Here is a 21,039-nt window from a genome sequence, read left to right as displayed (position 1 = left end):
CAAAAAGTTGCACATGCGAAATACTCAGGTTAAACTTGACGAGCCTAGCATATAACAGATATGGCCTCGGAACACTGAGACCGAAAGGTCGAGCGTGAATCATATACTCCCTCCATTCCAAAATATAGTGCGCCCGCGCTTCCCGAGGTCGAACTTTGACCATAAATTTAACGAACGAGACCGACTGCGGCGGGTGAAAAAATTACATAATTAAAAACTTATTTCGAATACGAATTCACTGATATAATTTTTGCTCCCGCCGCAATCGGTCTTGGTAGTTAAATTTATGGTCAAAGTTGAAGCACGGAGATAGAGGAAGCACTACATTATGGAATGGAGGGAGTAGTAGATATGATCAACATAGTGATGTTCACCATTGAAAACTACTCCATCTCACGTGATGATCGGACATGGTTTAGTTGATTTGGATCACGTGATCATTTAGATGACTAGAGGGATGTCTATCTAAGTGGGAGTTCTTAAGTAATATGATTAATTGAACTTTAATTTATCATGAACTTAGTCCCGATAGTATTTTGCAAATAATGTTGTAGATCAATAGCTCGCGTTGTTGCTTCCCTATGTTTTTATATGTGTTCCTAGAGAAAACTAAGTTGAAAGATGATATTAACAATGATGCGGACTGGGTCCGTGATCTGAGGTTTATCCTCATTGCTGCACAGAAGAATTATGTCCTTGATGCACCGCTAGATGACAGATCTATTGCAGGAGCAGATGCAGACGTTATGAACGTTTGGCTAGCTCAATATGATGACTACTTGATAGTTTAGTGTGCCATGCTTAACGGCTTAGAATCGGGACTTCAAAGACGTTTTGAACGTCATGGACCATATGAGATGTTCCAGGAGTTGAAGTTAATATTTCAAGCAAATACCCGAGTTGAGAGATATGAAGTCTCCAACAAGTTCTATAGCTAAAAATATGGAGGAGAATAGCTCAAGCAGTGAGCATGTGCTCAGATTGTCTGGGTACTACAATCGCTTGAATCAAGTGGGAGTTAATCTTCCAGATAAGATAGTGATTGACAGAATTCTCTAGTCACCATCACCAAGTTAGTAGAACTTCGTGATGAACTATAATATGCAAGGGATAACGGAAACGATTCCCAAGCTCTTCGTGATGCTGAAATCGACGAAGGTAGAAATCAAGAAAAACATCAAGTGTTGATGGTAGACAAGACCAGTAGTTTCAAGAAAAGGGCAAAGGGAAGAAGGGGAACTTCAAGAAGAACGGCAAGCGAGTTGCTGCTCAAGTGAAGAAGCCCAAGTCTGGTCCTAAGCCTGAGACTAAGTGCTTATACTGCAAAGGAACTGGTCACTGGAAGCGGAACTGCCCCAAGTATTTGGCAGATAAGAAGGATGGCAAAGTGAACAAAGGTATATTGGATATACATGTTATTGATGTGTAATTTACTAGTGTTTATAGCAACCCCTCGGCATTTGATACTGGTTTAGTTGCTAAGAGTAGTAACTCGAAACGGGAGTTGCGGAATAAACAGAAACTAGTAAAGGGCGAGGTGACGATGTGTGTTGGAAGTAGTTCCAAGGTTGATATGATCATCATCGCATACTCCCTATACTTTCGGGATTAGTGTTGAAACTAAATAAGTGTTATTTGGTGTTGAGCATGAATATGGTTTGATCATGTTTGTTGCAATACGGTTATTCATTTAAATTAGAGAATAATTGTTGTTCTGTTTACATGAATAAAACCTTCTATGGTCATACACCCAACAAAATGGTTTGTTAGATCTCGATCGCAGTGATACACATATTCATAATGTTGAAGCCAAAAGATGCAAAGTTAATAATGATAGTGCAACTTATTTGTGGCACTGCCGTTTAGGTCATATTGGTGTAAAGCGCATGAAGAAACTCCATGCTGATGGGATTTTGGAATCACTTGATTATGAATCACTTGATGCTTGCGAACCATGCCTCATGGGCAAGATGACTAAGACTCCGTTCTCCGGAGCGAGCAACTGACTTATTGGCAATAATACATACTGATGTATGCGGTCCGATGAGTGTTAAGGCTCGCGGCAACTATCGTTATTTTCTGAACTTCACAGATGATTTGAGCAGATATGGGTATATCTACTTGATGAAACATAAGTCTGAAACATTTGAAAAGTTCAAAGAATTTCAGAGTGAAGTGGAAAATCATCGTAACAAGAAAATAAAGTTTCTACGATTTGATCGTGGAGGAGAATATTTGAGTTATGAGTTTGGCCTTCAGTTAAAACAATGTGAAATAGTTTCACAGTGTAATGGTGTGTCCGAACGTCGTAACCGTACTTTATTAGATATGGTGCGATCTATGATGTCTCTTACCGATATACCACTATCGTTTTGGGGTTATGCATTAGAGACAGCTGCATTCATGTTAAAAAGGGGCACCATCTAAGTCCGTTGAGACGACACAATATGAACTGTGGTTTGGCAAGAAACCAAAGTTGTCGTTTCTTAAAATTTGGGGTTGCGATGCTTATGTGAAAAAGTTTCATCCTGATAAACTCAAACCCAAAAACGGAGAAATATGTCTTCATAGGATACCCAAAGGAGACAGTTGGGTACACCTTCTATCACAGATCCGAAGGCAAGACATTCGTTGCTGAGAATGGATACTTTCTAGAGAAGGAGTTTTTCTCGAAAGAAGTGAGTTGGAGGAAAGTAGAACTTGATAAGGTAATTGTACCTTCTCCCGAATTGGAAAGTAGTTCATCACAGAAATCAGTTCCAGTGATGCCTACACCGATTAGTGAGGAAGTTAATGATGATGATCATGAAACTTCGGATCAAGTTACTACCGAACCTCGTAGGTCAACCAGAATAAGATCCGCACCAGAGTGGTACGGTAATCCTGTTCTGGAGGTCATGTTACTTGACCATAACGAACCTACGAACTATGAGGAAGCGATGATGAGCCCAGATTCCGCAAAATGGCTTGAGGCCATGAAATCTGAGATGGGTTCCATGTATAAGAACAAAGTGTGAACTTTGGTTCACTTGCCCGATGATCGGCAAGCCATAGAAAATAGATGGATTTTCAAGAGGAAGACGGACGTTGATAGTAGTGTTACTATCTACAAAGCTAGAATTGTCGCAAAAGGTTTTTGACAAGTTCAAGGTGTTGACTACGATGAGAGTTTCTCACTCGTATCTATGCTTAAGTCTGTCCGAATCATGTTAGCAATTGCCGCATTTTAAGAAATCTGGCAAATGGATAACAAAACTGCAATCCTTAATGGATTTATTAAAGAAGAGTTGTATATGATGCAACCAGAAGGTTTTGTCAATCCTAAAGGTGCTAACAAAATATGCAAGCTCAGCGATCCATCTATGGACTGGTGCAAGCATCTCGGAGTGGGAATATACGCTTTGATAAGTTGATCAAAGCACATAGTTTTATACAGACTTGCGGTGAAGCCTGTATTTATAAGAAAGTGAGTGGGAGCACTACAGCATTTCTGATAAGTATATGTGAATGACATATTGTTGATCGAAAATAATGTAGAATTATTCTACAAAGCATAAAGGAGTGTTTGAAAGGAGTTTTTCAAAGAAAGACCTCGGTGAAGCTGCTTACATATTGAGCATCAAGATCTATAGAGATAGATCAAGACGCTTGATAAGTTTTTTCAATGAGTACATACCTTGACAAGATTTTGAAGTAGTTCAAAATGGAACAGTCAAAGAAAGAGTTCTTGCCTGTGTTACAAGGTGTGAAATTGAGTGAGACTCAAAGCCCGACCACGGCAGAAGATAGAAAGAGAATGAAAGTCATTCCCTATGCCTCAGCCATAGGTTCTATAAAGTATGTCATGCTGTGTACCAGATCTATTGTATACCCTACACTGATTTTGGCAAGGGAGTACAATAGTGATCTAGGAGTAGATCACTGGACAGCGGTCAAAATTATCCTTAGTGGAATAAGGATATGTTTCTCGATTATGGAAGTGACAAAAGGTTCGTCGTAAAGGGTTACGTCGATGCAAGTTTTGACACTGATCCAGATGACTCTAAGTCTCAATCTGGATACATATTGAAAGTCGGAGCAATTAGTTAAAGTAGATCCGTGCAGAGCATTGTTGACATAGAAATTTGCAAAATACATACGGATCTGAATATGGCAGACCCGTTGACTAAACTTCTCTCACAAGAAAAACATGATCACACCTTAGTACTCTTTGGGTGTTAATCACATAGCGATGTGAACTAGATTATTGACTCTAGTAAACCCTTTGGGTGTTGGTCACATGACGATGTGAACTATGGGTGTTAATCACATGGTGATGTGAACTATTGGTGTTAAATCACATGGTGATGTGAACTAGATTATTGACTCTAGTGCAAGTGGGAGACTGAAGTAAATATGTCCTAGAGGCAATAATAAAGTTATTATTTATTTCCTTATATCATGATAAATGTTTATTATTCATGCTAGAATTGTATTAACCGGAAACATGATACATGTGTGAATACATAGACAAACAGAGTGTCACTAGTATGCCTCTACTTGACTAGCTTGTTGATCAAAGATGGTTATGTTTCCTAGCCATAGACATGAGTTGTCATTTGATTAACGGGATCACATCATTCTCCTAATGATGTATCGAAGCTTAGCACTTGATCGTTTAGTATGTTGCTATTGCTTTCTTCATGAGTTATACATGTTCCTATGACTATGAGATTATGCAACTCCCGTTTACCGGAGGAACACTTTGTGTGCTACCAAACGTCACAACGTAACTGGGTGATTATAAAGGTGCTCTACAGGTGTCTCCAAAGGTACTTGTTGGGTTGGCGTATTTCGAGATTAGGATTTGTCACTCCGATTGTCGGAGAGGTATCTCTGGGCCCACTCGGTAATGCACATCACTTAAGCCTTGCAAGCATTGCAACTAATGAGTTAGTTGCGGGATGATGTATTACGGAACGATTAAAGAGACTTGCCGGTAACGAGATTGAACTAGGTATTGAGATACCAACGATCGAATCTCGGGCAAGTAACATACCGATGACAAAGGGAACAACGTATGTTGTTATGCGGTCTGACCGATAAAGATCTTCGTAGAATATGTGGGAGCCAATATGAGCATCCAGGTTAACGTTTCGATGACAGTTATATTATGAGTTTATATGTTTTGATGTACCGAAGGTTGTTCGGAGTCCCGGATGTGATCACGGACATGACGAGGAGTCTCGAAATGGTCGAGACATGAAGATTGATATATTGAAAGCCTATATTTGGATACTGGAAGTGTTCCGGATGAAATCGGGATTTTACCGGAGTACCGGAGGGGTTACCGGAACCCCCCGGGGGTTAATGGGCCATAGTGGGCCTTAGTGGAGAAGAGGAGAGGCGGCCAGGGCAAGGGCCGCGCGCCCCTCCCCCCTAGTCCGAATAGGACAAGGAGAGGAGGGCGGCGCCCCCCCCTTTCCTTCTCCTCCTCCACCTCTTTCCCCCTCTTCTCCTAATCCAACAAGGAATAGGGAGGGAGTCCTACTCCCGGTGGGAGTAGGACTCCTCCTGGCGCGTCCCCGCCTGGCCGGCCGCACCTACCCCCTTGCTCCTTTATATACGGGGGCAGGGGGCACCCTAGAGACACAACAATTGATCGTTTGATCTTTCAGCCGTGTGCGGTGCCCCCCTCCACCATAGTCCACCTCGATAATACTGTAGCGGTGCTTAGGCGAAGCCCTGCGTCGGTAGAACATCATCATCGTCACCACGCCGTCGTGCTGACGAAACTCTCCCTCAACACTCGGCTGGATCGGAGTTCGAGGGACGTCATCGAGGTGAACGTGTGCTGAACTCGGAGGTGCCGTGCGTTCCGTACTTGGTCGGTCGGATCGTGAAGACGTACGACTACATCAACCGCGTTGTGCTAACGCTTCCGTTTTCGGTCTACGAGGGTACGTGGACAACACTCTCCCCTCTCGTTGCTATGCATCACCATGATCTTGCGTGTGCGTAGGAAATTTTTGAAATTACTACGTTCCCCACACACGGCGGTGTCCCACAAGTCGTAGGCTTTGGATCTCGGTAGAGGCGACAGATGGGAGTGAAGGGGAACCGGATGGCGGCGGAGGAGGAAGACTACCCGCAGTGCGGGCGCGCCCTACCCTGCCCGGGGTTTCGCGGCAGCGGTGAAGGAGGCAGATGGCGGCGGAGGCGGAGGAGGAAGACATTGGCGGCAGAGACGGCATCCGGCGGCGGAGGAGGAAGATGGCGGCGGAGACGGGAACCCTAGGGAAAGGATCGAGGGCACATGGCGATTTTTAGTGCGATGCCGATGCAGAAAAACCAGTGCGGGAGCGATGGTGGTGGGAGGAGTGGACAAAAAAACCAGCGAAAATAAACCGTGGATACTATTCACCAACTCGTCTATTCGGAGTAGAGATACGCCCTACGGCCACGATATGCGCGTCACTTTGCATAACACTACGTGATAGGTTTTTTGTTTGCAACTCACCGTTTTCTTTTCCCTGCTTATAACCATAATGAAAATATTTGCTACCATTATTCCAAAATAGACACATTTTTTCCAGGTTCTTCTATATCCTAATCATTTAAGTCGGCTTGTTGTAAACAAGAAAAACCGCTGCCTGATGTGTATTGAAATCAGCGACAGATAATTTGAAAATATGGTAAACTTCTTTTTCTTTTTGCGCTTGAAAAATATGTTAAACTTGTTTAAATAAAATGATAGTAAAACTTTCATTGGGTCAAGTATATGACTTCAATTAAACTGGATAATGAACTTCTTCTAAAAAAACTGGATAAGGGCACTGCCATACACAACCTCAAGTTTTAGTAGAGTGATGCCTCCTCCGAGGAAAGAAACACGCCCTTTTTTTAAAGACAGAAATAGTATATGAGTCGTGAATCAATAATCCTACACCTACGTACCCACCTACGTAAACTTAGGTAAACTTCCTAAGACCTCTCCCAATGCATTGGTGCTAAAGTGGGGTGCTAAGTGCATTAAAATGCTTAGCAACTAATGTCCCCAATGCATCGGTGCTTAGGTTTTGTAGCTAAGCTTCCTCTATTGAATTGTTTACTAATAAAACTCCCTCATGTATTGGTTGGTAGTCTTTTTGTCTAGGTCCACGTGCTTAGCATTTGGTTCTTATTGGGGTCACCATAATGTTCTCTCTCCTCTTTAATTGCTTTGCCACATCATTTTTCTGCCTATGTGGCACCCATAGCACCTGTACATCATGGAGCACTGGGAAGGGCCTAAGACTAGCCACAATGGGTAGTAACATAGAGTAGTAACATGGGCATGTTACTACTCTACGTATGTTACTACCTCAATAGTGGGTAGTAATATAAGTGTGATAACATGCAAAGCTTCATTTATTACGTTATAGACTCATATTGCATTGGGACATGTGATGTTACAGTAACTAGCTAAGTTAATAGTACTACATCTCTCCTCATTAACTCATTGCCACATAAGCAAAATTGCTGAGTTGGACTCGATGTTACTACCGAAGTTACTCCCACTGTGGCTAGTCTAATATACTTCTCTCTTCCCCTCTGATTTTCATGGGGTGAGGCCCGGGCTATTTTTAGCTTCCAATGAAATCTCTCCAAATCAGTTTTCACGTAGCTGTACGTAGAATAATTACGTAGGTGTAGCAAAGCCCGTCGTGAATACTAGTACTAGCTGAGGAAGGGGAGTGAGCGAGAGTGACCGAGGCTGCTGAACCACCGTTGTTGCGCTCCAATCCCCTTCTCTCTACCGCTTTATAAACCCCTCGTGGGCAGGGTGCTTCTCCAATTCCTCCAGCATCCACTCCAGTCTTTCTTCTTCACACCACCCGCATCCATGGCTGCCTCCTCCACTCAGCCCCTGAACCCTGCTGCTCCTCCCTTTGTCCCCGTAGCCTCCGCCCTCCCGAAGCTCTGCCCCCCGGCTTCGTCCTCCCTGCCGGTTGGCTTTCCCCTCCCGCCGCAGTGCCTGCTCCCGCCGCCCCCGCTACCGCCGCCGTGCGCGTTGTCCGTCCCGCCCTTGCCATGGGTGCAGGTGCCTCCTCCCCCTCCATGTCAGGTAACTGTGTACTGCCGCCCGCTGTCGTGTCCGGTGACGGCGTACTGCATCCCTCCGCCGCCGCGGCCACCGTTGCTATCGGGGAAGAGCTGCAGCAGCACGGAAACCGTCGACGGCGCCAGTGACAAGTCTCTGATGGCCGAGGAGGAAAACCGCCCCTCCCCTCGCTCTGTTCTCTCACCCAGGAGTCCCGCCTCCGTCTCGCCGCGGGCGCCGAAGCCGAGGGCGGCGCCTCGGCCTATGGGCAGCAAGCCTGCCTTCGACCCAAGCACCGGCAAGACGTCTCTCATGATCTGCAACATCCCCAACGGCTTCTCGTAAGTACTCCCGTGTCTTCTTTCTTTTTCAATCCACTGGTTCTTGTTGATTAAAAGCTGGGTCTTCTTGTCTGTTGCTCGCAGGAAGCGGAGGATTATGGCGATTCTGGACCAGCACTGCGCCGAGGAGAACGAGAAGCTCCGGCGGGGCGTCGACGGCGGCGGCAAGGCCGTGAACTCGGAGTACGATTTCCTCTATGTCCCAATCGACTTCAGGTACTGCTACCGCGTTTCCTGATGTTCCCCCATCTTAGTACTAGTTCGTGTCGTCCATGGCTTTCGTTCTGTGTGAATCCAATCTGACCTCGGCTCGTTTGTTGCGCAGAACGAAGTATAACAAGGGGTACGCCTTCGTCAACATGACGACGGCGACGGCGGCGCGTCGGCTGCACGCGTTCCTCCACGGCCACTCATGGGCGGCGACGGGCTCCAAGAAAGTGTGCGAGGTCGTGCACGCAAGCATCCAGGTACGCGCGCGCGCGCAGCTCCATATATAGACCGCCACCCTTGTCTCCGGCACCGGCGCCATGGCTCCATGTATGATTTAACGTTTTGAACTGCCCGGCGTGCTAACCAAATGACATGACTCGCAGGGTGCTGATGCGTTGGTTAAGCACTTCTCCGGCTCCAAGTTCCCCTGCGGCAACGGGAACGAGGAGTTCCTGCCGGTGCGCTTCGGGCCGCCGCGGAGCGACCGCAGGCCGACGGCGGAGCGCGTGATCGGCCAGGCGGTGGTCCGTTCGAGCCCGCCGCTGAGGCGCTGAGCAGGCCGTTTCGCGCACTGGTCGCCGTGGTCCGCTCTATCTTGCATTCTATCCACGCTATGCTATGCCATGGATAGATAGAACGGGAGATAGACGACTTATCATAGGCTGGCTTAAGAATTTACCTTGTAATTTCCTTGCTTGTCTCCTTGTTCAAATATGCATTGCATCCTCGAGCTTTAAATTTGAAGTTTGTACGAGTATAAAATGCGTCAGCTGTCTGAGTTATTATCTGGAAGCCTAGTAGTACTCTTTATGAACTGGCAGTACTAATACAAATATGATACAGTAGTGTTTTGCACTACGTATAAATGTGTGTGACATGATACCCAAAAAATGTCTCTTCTAGATTTAGAGATAGGGATCATCATCGGGGTTCACACTTCAAGCAGCTTCAAGTCTGAAAATAGACCAATTTCGAGAGATTCAAACTCAGCTAAATTCCTTCAGAAAGTCATTTACTCCCGATGATCGAAGTGATTGCATCTATATTTCATACGTAGATCGGTCATGTTATTTGAACCCTGGCTACTTGTAGGCTAATGACAAAAATCGCCTATATGAGCATGTGATTTGCATTAATGACAAGTACTATTTAAACTTGTATATGTTATTAATGTATTAAACCTAGAAATGTCTAAACGGTGTTTCTTCTGAATGAAGATGGCGTGCAATGTTTTATGAACATTTGATGCTCCGACTTCGCAATATTTAGAAATCACATTTTGTATTAAGAAATCATCCTAAGAAATCCTACTTCAATATGTACATCTACTGTATCATATTATTTACGCAAATGATTTGTCATTCGCAAGAAATACACTTGAATATATCATGCGTAAAATTTAAAATACATAAATTGATTTATGGCATATTAACCATGTTACTAACTTGAGAAACTATATATTATTTTTCGATAGAAACGTGTGCACTTATAAATTATCATAGGGCATAGTACAAACAATATAATATTTAAATACAATCACAATATTGTTATTCTAAAATCATGGGATGTCAAAATATTAAGAAAAATAATACGTCAAGATGTACATACACATGTATCTCGTAAAAAGAAAAACACATGTTGCTAACTTTATTTTAAACGAACATGTATAAATCAAAGTCTTAACTCTTGTGGCAAAGGGAAAATCTCTTTTTGTAAAGAGAGATCGCTAAATAAAACCAGTTTTTTTATTGTATTTAGCATATTTGTATTGCCATAAGTGCCCTCGCTAGGATTAAATTATCCTTAAGCTCCCCTTAGCTCTTGGGAGGTAAGAGGGACCAATCTTAATTTTTGCCAACTTTAAATCATCTAAGAGGTATGTGACCATTTACAAGGGATTTTATGGAATCCTATATACCGAAGAAACCCGTCATCACTATCATATTTATCTTAACACGTAGCATGTCCATCTTAGCAAATCTGTCACATAAGCCAACAATCCATCGCTTGGTCACTGATCGGAGTGATGATCGCTTCCTTTCTACCTTCTATAATCGGTAACCGATGAGTCAGTCTAGCGTTTTTACTCACAAAACTCGTGAATCGGTTGTCCAAAAAACTCACCACCATCCGCGTGTAAGTGAAGATTCATCCAGGGACCGCCGCCTCCTTATCATTGTATCTCTGCTCCCTCGACCCCTCTATGTTGATCTATTCGCCTCCTTCTCTGCCTAGTGGCTCACACCCCCCCCCCCCCCCCCCCCCCCATTCCACCCTCGACGGGTGCCTTGCTGAGGGCCCAGTGCTTGGATGCGATCTACCTACGTTGTGCCCTGCCCGGAGAAATCGCCGGCGGTGCCAACTTCTCACAATCTTTCGTGTAGAAGGTGTGAGAATCCCCGATCTGAAGTTGGGAAGCCAGATTTGAAGATTTGTTCATGGGTTGGAAGTTAAGCAGGTGAACTTTGCATCATATTTCCATTCAGTGAAGCTGATTGGCGTCCATGATGATTTGTGTGACAATAATCCTAACACATCTCGACTTGCCACTTGTGCATCATCGATGGCTCCCAAGAGGAAGCCCTCCCCTGCCAGCCGTGACAATATGTAAAGAGAAGCCGCCCACGCACGGGTTGCTCCGTTGGACTCGAACTACCTTGGACTCGAACTATGTAAAGAGAGGTATTTTCTCAACACGTTCATTGTCACACAAATCTTGGACTCGTTCATTGCCCTGCACGGGTTGCCAAGGCAGCGACACACGTTCATTGTGTACATGCAGGGGATTTTCTCAACTAACTTGGACTCGAACTACCGCTGCCACCGTCGAGTCTAGGTTACGACTCCTGACCATGATAAAACTAATGATTTTGTTTGAGAAAAGACAAATGGTGTTTTCCACTACTGTTCATCCTCTTTTGATGTTCTCAAATGTCATGCAACACATTTGGCTTATTCAGGCCTGTTCGGATCTTTGTAGGCAGACTTCGACGACTTCCGCTCATGCTCCGGCACGCTGGTCCTTCAGAACCGTAGCATGGAGACTCCCCTTCCGCGTTTACAAACAAAGTTTAGCCGGCCGAGGCTGGGGTGCAGTGATGGCGGCATTGGCGGCGTGCTTGCGGTTCGTGATGGAGCTTCAAGCTAATGTGCATCTCAGGGATGTCCTTGTAATTTTCTATTTGTGTGAGGTGCTTTGTGTTGACGTTTATCCCCTATAATAGCTCTGGGGCTTATTCGCATAAAAACATATAGGAATACATAGGAAAAGGCAGGATGGAGATGTCACGTATCGTGAAATCCTATATGATTTCAAAACACAGAAATTGTCAAGAGTTGAGTAGGGGGAGTAGAGAAAGATGAATCGACGCCCTGGAGGCCCTCCATGGATATGGATGTGCATCGAAGCCGTGGAGGTGCAGAGCAAGGACGACGACGCCCTAGAGAGAGGCGTGGCTACGAAGTGACAGCGCATCCCACTCCCTGGCCTACTCCATGCCTCCGCAGGCGAGCTGGTGACCTACCCCCCTCTGAGCATTGCTGTTCTTCCGATCGTTGCATGCGCTCACGCAAGCGGGCAAGGCGAACAGTGGCCAGAAAGAAGAGAGCGCGTTGGGAAACGGCGAAGCCCCAGGCGCGCGCGCCCGGCCTGCCGGCGCCTGACGCCGCACTCGATTGCACCGTGGAAAAATGCGGGCGCTGGTGGTCGCGGCCGTAGCGTGCATGCAGGGGGCCGGGCAGGTGCTAGTAGCTGGCCGCAGCAGTGTGAGAAGTCGAGTGAACTCTCTCTTCCTTTTTTTGCATGCTAGAGGTCGAGTAAATGCCGTGGCGCACAGTGGTGGAGTACGGGGAGCACGGCGGGATATGGGCATGGGTTGGTGGTCGGTCGCGCGCCGGTCTTCTGCCATGCAGGGGCATGTTTGGGTGCGTCGTTTTGGCACTTCGTCAATTAATTTTGGACTTGCAGCTCCGGGGGTACAGTAGTACAGTAGGAGTACATATGTGTAGGACGTGTAGACGACCATACCGGCTGTGCATTTTTGTCTCGTCTTGCCTTGTGAGGCGATGCGATGGAATGTACTGTAGAATGTAATCATGCTTGCTTTGTTTGTCCGTGCTGCGTGCATGCCCGCTCTTAAATGGTGAGGTGACGACCGGCGTGACGTGAAGCCGGTGCTGCGTGATACGTATTGAGATAGTAGCCGTTCTAGGGGTAGACTGCTTCACTCAGCGTGCTTCACTCAGCTTCACTAGGCATGCTTAGCTAGGTGTAGGTGCTAGCTAGCCACTAGTACTAGTAGTACAAGAATTCAAAAATAGTTACGGTCAGTAGAACGCCGAAATCTACTCCGTCAATTAGCAGTGAGAGTTGTGTAGATATACAGATCGATCGGGAGATCTTGGCCGGATGAATACAGATCTGTCGGGAGTAGTAAAAACACCGTACCCTGCTCACACTCTTGTTCATGTAAAGACCAGTGTGCTAGTAAAACTAGTAAAACGCCCGTGCGTTGCCACGGGCTTTTGAAAAAAATTTAAGATGCTACTCATGGAGCTAAAATAACCAAGAGTAAGGCCGTCTCAACTAACTCACATCTTTTTCTTGACAATCAGCTAACACACATCATACTATCATACTATCGAAGCCTTCCCCACCTTCGGCCATCAGTTGGCCATTCACAAGAGGGCGGCGGGCGCGGGCACGGACGCTAGACTTGGTCATCTACGGCGTTGCGGCAGCCGAAGATCGAGTTGGACGTGGGGGTGTAAGGAGGGAAACAAGCACGCAAGGAGCAGGGGCATTGCGACGGGCAGTCGTGCCACGGCCTTTGCCTTTTCCAGGGCAACAGCCAGAGGCCACCACGCTCCTCGGCTCTCCCTCCTCTCTTCCATGCCAGGCAACAAAATGGGCGAGATAGAGAAGAGGCAACCAAGATGTTTTTCTATATGGCGACCATGAAATTAAGTGGTTGCAATGAAAAAGGAAATTGAATTAGATTACTTCACTATATCATACCACTAATCTATTCTAAGTAGATTCAAAGATAATATAATAGAAAACTCTAAAGTACCAAATTCTTCGAAAACACACATAAGAGAAACTTAGATAACTGTGAACTCCAAATGCCTGAACAACGAAGCAAAATTATAGAATATGCACAAGCATGAGCACAAAAACACAATTTATGGAGCCCAGGAAAGGTTTCATGGAGCAAAAATATTATATTCTACATAATGATCTTTGCTCCTTGGGACTCATTTATACGGGTTTTTGCTTTGCTCTGACCTAGCATGTTGACCAGTCCCCCATATTTTTGTTTTAGCTCTTTATCTAGTTGTTTTTATCAGTTCGATGAAAATATATCGTCCTGCGAGTAATATTACAAACCGGTGGTCAACAAAAATAGCTTTATTAATTCTTTTCCAAAAAAAATCGTTGACAACAACAACTAACAGTCATGGATACATTTCCACTTCAAACATCAAAGGGTATAGATGTTTTCTACTTCAGAAACCATATGAGCAATGAGCTTGTTATTATACTTCTGAAACCATATGTAATGTAGTATTTATACTTTCCAATACTCATTGCCAGTTGGAACGGTCCTTTCTTAGTTCTACGGATACTGCAATTGCAAATGCCATGTCGAACTGGACATATCCAATTAGGATTGCCCTTAGTTTCTAACACACTCTCAACATACTTGCAATAATTTATAAAGTCTCAGCCCAAAGATGGTAATCAAGTGAAAAGGAAAAAAACTTCACACACATATAATAACCCAGTTGTAGGGTACATGCATAAAAAAACATATTCATGGATAATATGAAACAAAATGTATATGAAAATTAGTCACCATGTACAGGGCAGCAAACACAAAAGTACATGGATGGTATTAATATTACCTTGTATTAAAAGAAAGACTGCAACATGATATACAAAATGACCAAGCAGTAGAACTGATGGCCAAACTTCTCAAAATTCTAGTAAGAAAATTTTGGGCAATCATAAAACAAATAAACAAGGCAGTAGCTAGTCCTTTGCAATGCTTGATTGTATACATGATACCTTGCCCTCTTACAATATTATTCTTATCTGAATCCACGAAGACGCTATCCTCTGTAGTCCCCAGCTCTGAGGTAAACCATGTCTTCTTCTCATCGTGTGCTGTCAATCCTGCAAAAGATACATATAAATCTCTCTTTTACTGTGTGTGTGGTGTGGACCTGATATTTAAAGGTAACAAATTAGCCTTGTTCAAAAGAGTATTGTTCTCTTGTCAAGTTCCTTTGCATGTACCTACTATGGGTAAGTTCATGCCATCAGACATGAAAAGGTTAAAGAATCCGCAATAGTACCATCTGTTCACATACTAAACTTTTCTGCTAAATGTGAAATATATAAAGATCTATCCAAACGAAATAGTATGCACTTGTTATGGATCAGTAGAAGTTAGAAGCAGCAACACCACTGACATTACGGATCACCAGAAGCAAACCATGCATGAACAGAGAGAAGAAGAAAACCCATAATTTGAGAAAAAACTATATGTTGAGGCCAGCCAAGATGTATACTGCAAAAAGGGTCCAACCGTTAAGTGATACTTCCAAATAGTGCCAATTCTAATATCTATATATAAAAAGCCTGTAACAAAAAAGTATATCAATGGATTTAAGATGGAGGAGGTATTTTAGATGGTTGGCCTCACCGGAAATAGAGGCGTCGGCTTGTGCTTGACACGGATATGACAGTAAGATCAAGATCTAGCTATAGCTTCAGCTCCATAGATTACATCGTACTATTTGACATAGCAAGATCAAAATACCAACATCCATCAGTTCAGCCTGTGAGGTAGGTACTCGTGACATGGTGTCTAGGAAAATATGGGCATCGAGGTCAGCAGAGCACATGGTCGAGTGTAGTGGCCAAACCGCTGTCAGCCCGATCACGACCTAAGATACGGTGTGGACCTGCTGGAGGGAAGCCCAAGCGCAACTTGGACGATGGCGTACTTGGAGCCGGCGCCGGCTCTCCCGTCCCTGCGGCAGTGCACGACCTGCTCCTCGGCAAACTTACACAAAAAAGAGCATCACGCCTTATCAAAGTACAACCTTGTGGAGCAAAGATCATATGCTTGTGGTCAAATCGGACACCAGTTTATCCTTTCTGGACAGAAGACGTACTTGCATCTCCTGTGAACCTTATCATCACAATCTGGAATGTTGAGGAACCGGTTCATTAAGTTTGCAACCAAACTATAGAAAATCCGTTCTTGATCTTAGGAAGAATTTGATTTCCTATTTGACTATTAAACTGGCAAGCTAATGATGTATGCAATCAAAAGAAAAATCAGGCTCTTCTAGGATGAAGGCATGTACCTTTAGCAATGGCAAAATATAAAGATCTGTGGAGGGTAGGAGGAGCCACCAATAGATCTGCACATGAAGAAGCAGAAGGAGGAGCCACCACCAGATGTGCACAGGGAGGACCCGAGTAGGTTGCTGGCAACATACTTCTTTAATATAGGAAATTAAGAATAATAATACCATTCTCTTCTACTCCCTCCGTTCCGATTTACTCGTCGTGGTTTTAGTTCAAAATCGGAACGGAGGGAGTAGTTAGCTAACTGAAAATAGATTGCTAGATGGACCCTTACTTCTACAAACCATGCATGTAAGATGTAACTACAAAACAAGAAACAATTCGAGCGAACTGAAGATAGATTGCTAGATCGGTTAAACGATGAACACAACTGCCATAAATCACATCAGAGCATGTAACATACTATGAGAAATCATTCATAGATTGGCTGCTGGTACTTCATTCAGACTTCACAAGCACCAAGAGTCAAATCACGGGCGTTGGTAAGGTTCAAAGCTTCAGACTAATCTAAAATATCAGCTCCATATCTTTTGTGAATGTGTGATGCGTGCCTTAGGACTTCCTGCTGTCCTGTAGGTATGCCCTTGGTCAGAAAGTTCGTGTTTCTGTCAGAGAGGTAGAACTGTCATCTGCATCATCTACTTACTCTACTAAAAAATGAAGCTCATGTGTCAGCAGTTGTCACTGAATTTTTAGATGACTGGCAATAAAGTTTTCTGCTTAATTTTGGACTGCTAAGTTTAAGTTTTCCATGTGTGTAGGTGTAGCAGGTAATAGCTCTGAACCCTGAAAAAAAGATTCAAAAATCGAATCCTTTCTCCATGCCCTCACAATGCCTATGAATTTCACATGTGATCGTTTAAACAGCACACACGTTGTCCATTCAAAATGAGGTGGAATAAAATTAAATCTAAACTAAACATTACAAAATTTTAAAATCAGAACCTTTGTACAACTGACAATGGATCATCGTATACAACAAGATCTATTAAGTAATGCAAGAGCACACACGTACATAAGAGTCAAAAGACTGATCAGAAGGCATGACCTACATGGATAGACTAAGGTCTCTGTAGTGCAAGAATTAGAAAAATGGCAGCAACACACCAAAGACAACGACAGTCAAGGATGGCATCTCCTTCTTCCATACGGTAGTCCATGCTCTCTGCAATCCCTGAAGAAGAACATACCTTAAAAGGCTGAAATCAAGAGTAAGGAACATATCAAAAGGGTTCGGAAATAGAAAGCAGAAAATTCAAGAGTCAGTACAAAAACAAAATAGGTCTAAATAGATCTGAGACTTGAGGAGAGAAGAACTATCATACTGACTATTTTAAATTTATTTACTTACCAATTAGTACACCGTAACTTTTTTTATGTAACGAAGATATCCGTATATAGAAGTAAATAATTGTGTATACACATCAATAGTTAAATACACAGTAGGTTATTTAAGTCGTACATGGACCAAAACAATTTTGCGACTGGTTTTAAGGTTGCAATTGAGCACTTGCAGAAGACGGCTCAAGTCAACCTAGCTCATCAATAAACAGCCAATTTGAAGATATGGAGAAGAATCTAACTTTCTTGTGAGGCTTCATGAAGAAACATGTGGCACCACTTAGATCACAAACACATGAGCTAGACTATCCACGAAACTTGATTAAACGGTCTACCACATCAGATGCTAAAGAATGAAATCGCAGAGACTAATAACAAATGAAGAGAGACAAACACTGCAATTTGGGACCCCAGATAAATGGCGGGTTTACCTTGTGGGGGCAGTATGACGCCGGTAGCTGATCTATGAAGGTTGATCCCTCATAGTGGGACTCAGATCCCGCTGCCCCACAGTATGGAAACAAACCCTTAAAGGATCTGAGTCCATACTTCCTCAACTTCCTCAACTTTGCAGAATCACATCTTCCAAGCAGTATTCAGTCACACGTCTGGTTCCAATCCCTGGAACTATTGGACTGCAATGCCTGCGGATTTTCACTTGATGAGATTCTGTTTTCTAAGATTAAATACAAGCAAGAAAACAGACATTCACCTCCAATTACATCGATCGGGCTTTGCGTTGGTCTTCAAATTTAAAATGCAGAACTGTAATATGTATGTATGCTGTTGGTATGGTTCTTCCTATTCTGGAAATTGAACATACATGAGGAATCTGCAGACTTTATATTTCAGCTTGCATTCTCTTTTTACAAGAAGAAAAATGAAGTAAATACTTGTAAGCAATAAGTGTTACCTTGGATTCCTACTCGTAGATCTGGGCGTATTTCGTGTAGCTAGCAATTTGAATGCATGAGATTATGTGGCTGTGCCAGCGAGCCTGTCAGCCAGAATGCAGAAGTCTGGGTCGTGAAAATGCATTGTTGATTAGTTGTGTACTTACTGCTGGAGCTAAAATGGTCGTAGTTCTTGTGCCTTAACTCATCACATGCAGTCCTCCTGCATAGTTCGAAAAAAGAAATAATTCACAAATCAATACCGAGGAAGACATATAATAGTAAGATAAGAACAGCTAGCTAGCCAGCGGCCGAAGGACTCTTTCGGTTACCTGGCTTGTAATCATCATCACCCAGTCGCTCACAAAATTATTCAGTACAGGGCCAAAATCACAATCGTCAGTCTCATGAAAATCTTTAATCTCCCATGCCGTTGGATACACATCAGGCCTAAAAAAATTATGCAAAAAAAAAATTCAAGTATGAGATGTAAGATTCAGAGTACAGTCTTTAGAAAGATAAGTTTTCTTTCACAACAAAAGCCATCTAAACCAAGTCTGACGCCCACTAAAACCATCTAAAGAGGCAATGTAATTGACCAATGGATTGTTATCTTACTTCATTCATGGAGTCCACAAGTGGGATCAGATGAGAAACTGAAGGTGGTGTTCCACTCTCTGTCCGTGCAAGAATGCAATCTTGCATTCAATATATTAATTACTCAGTAAAAAAACTTGCTGGTGCTTTGCGAACGGTTTGAGGCATTAGACATGGGAAGGGGATCTCACCAGATGAGGAGGTCCTGCCGAAGGAGGGGATCCCACGGGTCTCCGCGCCTTGATCCGGCCAGAAGGAGCCGCCGATGGATCAGGACGTCGGTGACAAGGCGGCGGCAGCGCGCTCACCGTGCGTCGGAGCGGACAGATCGCGCGCGATGGGGAAGGTGCTGGCGCGCGGAGGGCCCTGGCTCGAGGAGATCCAGGTGACGCTGCCGGCGCTTGACGCCGCCGCCATACAGAGCAACCCCTCCTCTGAATCCAGATCAAGCGAGGGTGGGAAAAGGAAAGGAAGATACAGATACCTACGAACGAAAAATCTGGACGTGGGTAGGCCTCACCGGTGGAGGAAGGTCGGGCGAAGGGGCGGCAGCAGGCGGGCGAAGACGGTGGGCGGCGCAGGCGGGCAAAGACGGTGGGCTGCAGATCCGCGACGTATCCGAAGCGCCGGCGGGGGCGGCGGTTGCCGGCGTCGCGGAGGCGTGTCCCCGGATCGGCGGCGGCGTCTGCGGCTGCGCCTCGTCCGCATGGTGGCCGACGCGAGAGCCGGATGGCGTTGGCCAGAATCAGAGGAGGGGCGGCGGAGATTTAGACGAGAGAGAGAGTGGAGACGAGGAGCGATGAGAGGAAGGATGCGAACAACTGCGGGTCGGGTTTTTTCGGGTGAAACAGGCGGTGAAAGCAGATGAAAAAAAACCTACGAAAAAAACCGGACGAAAAAACCGGACGAAAGTGGTGGGACGAAAATAAACCCGAAACGCGGACTACCAACTGAGACATTAGGAGTAGAGATAATAATTCAAATACCGGTGTTCGGTTGACATTTTACGGTTCACGGGGCGACTGACCCCACATCTCCAAGAAAGACAACACGGAGCAACATGAAAAGGGTCGCCCAAATCTTTCTTTGGATCGGTTTCTTTTGCCTGCTTCTTGACTGGTGAAAAGGACAGCATGAAAAAGGAATTCCTGCCTTGCCTTGTTCTGTCGCAAGCACTGCAGACGATGCGCCTACATGCTGGTATGGGCTAGCCTCCTCCTGCTTTCCACAAGGAGAAACAAGCGTCCGATCGGAGTACTACAAGTAGCGGAGTACAAGCGTGAAGCGTGCGACATGATCAGTCCCCTGGACATGATCGATCTACATGCCTACGTCCTACTGCCGGACAGTAGAAAACATGGGCGTCCGATGCATCGGTTGCTGTTCCTGTGCACAGTGTACGTACTGTATGTACATGCAAAAAAAAAAACTAGGAAAAACACCACTCCTAGCCACACGAGCGCACGACCCCGTCGGCGGCACGGCCGTGCCCGTGCCCGGGCATCTAGTACTCCGGCAGTGCTCCACCGGCGAGCACGCCGCGAAGTCTACGCCTAAAAGGCTACAGTACCGTCTCGAGTACGTGATCTACCCCCCTCTCTCTCAACCAGTCTTCTTGGGTGCGCAGCGCACACGTCCCAAATCAGGGCAACCCCCTGGTAAATTCCCTCCGTCAGCTTACCCTGTCGTTATCTTTTATCCTTTTTGCGGTGGATTTGCCGCTGACACGCCCTGCGCCCTGCTTGGACTCTTGTGATCTGGAGGCATCGTCATACGTGGAACTGACACATAATTAAACGGGTTGCCCCCCCGCCGCCAATGGGGAAACACCCGTTCTGCCCTCCGTCTACCAGGCCATGTTTTTCTCGTCTCGGCACGTACGGAAAACAGATTTTCCAGCGGCACGCACGCACGGGGTCTCCAAGTTTTTCTTTACCGTATCAATAATTGTAGTATTTTGTACTGGCACGATTGGTTTTTGCCCTCTACTACTACTAGTACTCGAAATCTCAGCACGACCCGAAGCAACCTGCGCACCGATCGTCCCGGTGTCGATCAGTCCAGGTCGAAGAAGCTGATGGGCTGATGGCACAGGTTATCATTGCATGCAGCTGGGCACGCAGCCATTGCAAAGCTGACGACCACGGAGCACGAAGCGACCTCGTTGGAAGGGGAAAAAGGGCAGGCAAATTAATTTGGTTTGGCTACCCA

The 21,039-nt window shown here is 45.0% G+C and overlaps 1 protein-coding gene and 1 long non-coding RNA gene across 2 annotated transcripts; one reads left to right on the top strand and one right to left on the bottom strand.

The window, feature by feature from the left end:
* The first annotated feature begins 7,832 nt into the window (after window positions 1–7,832).
* LOC109778112 (uncharacterized) lies at window positions 7,833–9,405 on the top strand. Its single transcript, XM_020336665.3, has 4 exons — window positions 7,833–8,403; window positions 8,488–8,619; window positions 8,729–8,870; window positions 8,997–9,405. The coding sequence occupies exons 1-4, from the start codon at window positions 7,865–7,867 to the stop codon at window positions 9,165–9,167; spliced, it is 984 nt and encodes a 327-aa protein (XP_020192254.1). The 5' UTR covers window positions 7,833–7,864; the 3' UTR covers window positions 9,168–9,405.
* A 7,823-nt stretch (window positions 9,406–17,228) lies between these two features.
* Window positions 17,229–18,787, bottom strand: LOC120964048 (uncharacterized). The gene is made up of 3 exons (XR_012183717.1): window positions 18,564–18,787; window positions 18,252–18,454; window positions 17,229–18,144 (listed from the first exon to the last, which is right to left on the bottom strand). It is a non-coding gene; the product is annotated as an uncharacterized lncRNA (long non-coding RNA).
* Window positions 18,788–21,039: the final 2,252 nt, after the last annotated feature.

This window comes from Aegilops tauschii, chromosome 5 (genome assembly GCF_002575655.3).
Source record: "Aegilops tauschii subsp. strangulata cultivar AL8/78 chromosome 5, Aet v6.0, whole genome shotgun sequence".
NCBI classification, from domain to species: Eukaryota; Viridiplantae; Streptophyta; class Magnoliopsida; order Poales; family Poaceae; genus Aegilops; species Aegilops tauschii.
Note: the sequence above shows the minus strand (reverse complement) of the source record. Positions and strands in the feature narration are given on the sequence as shown.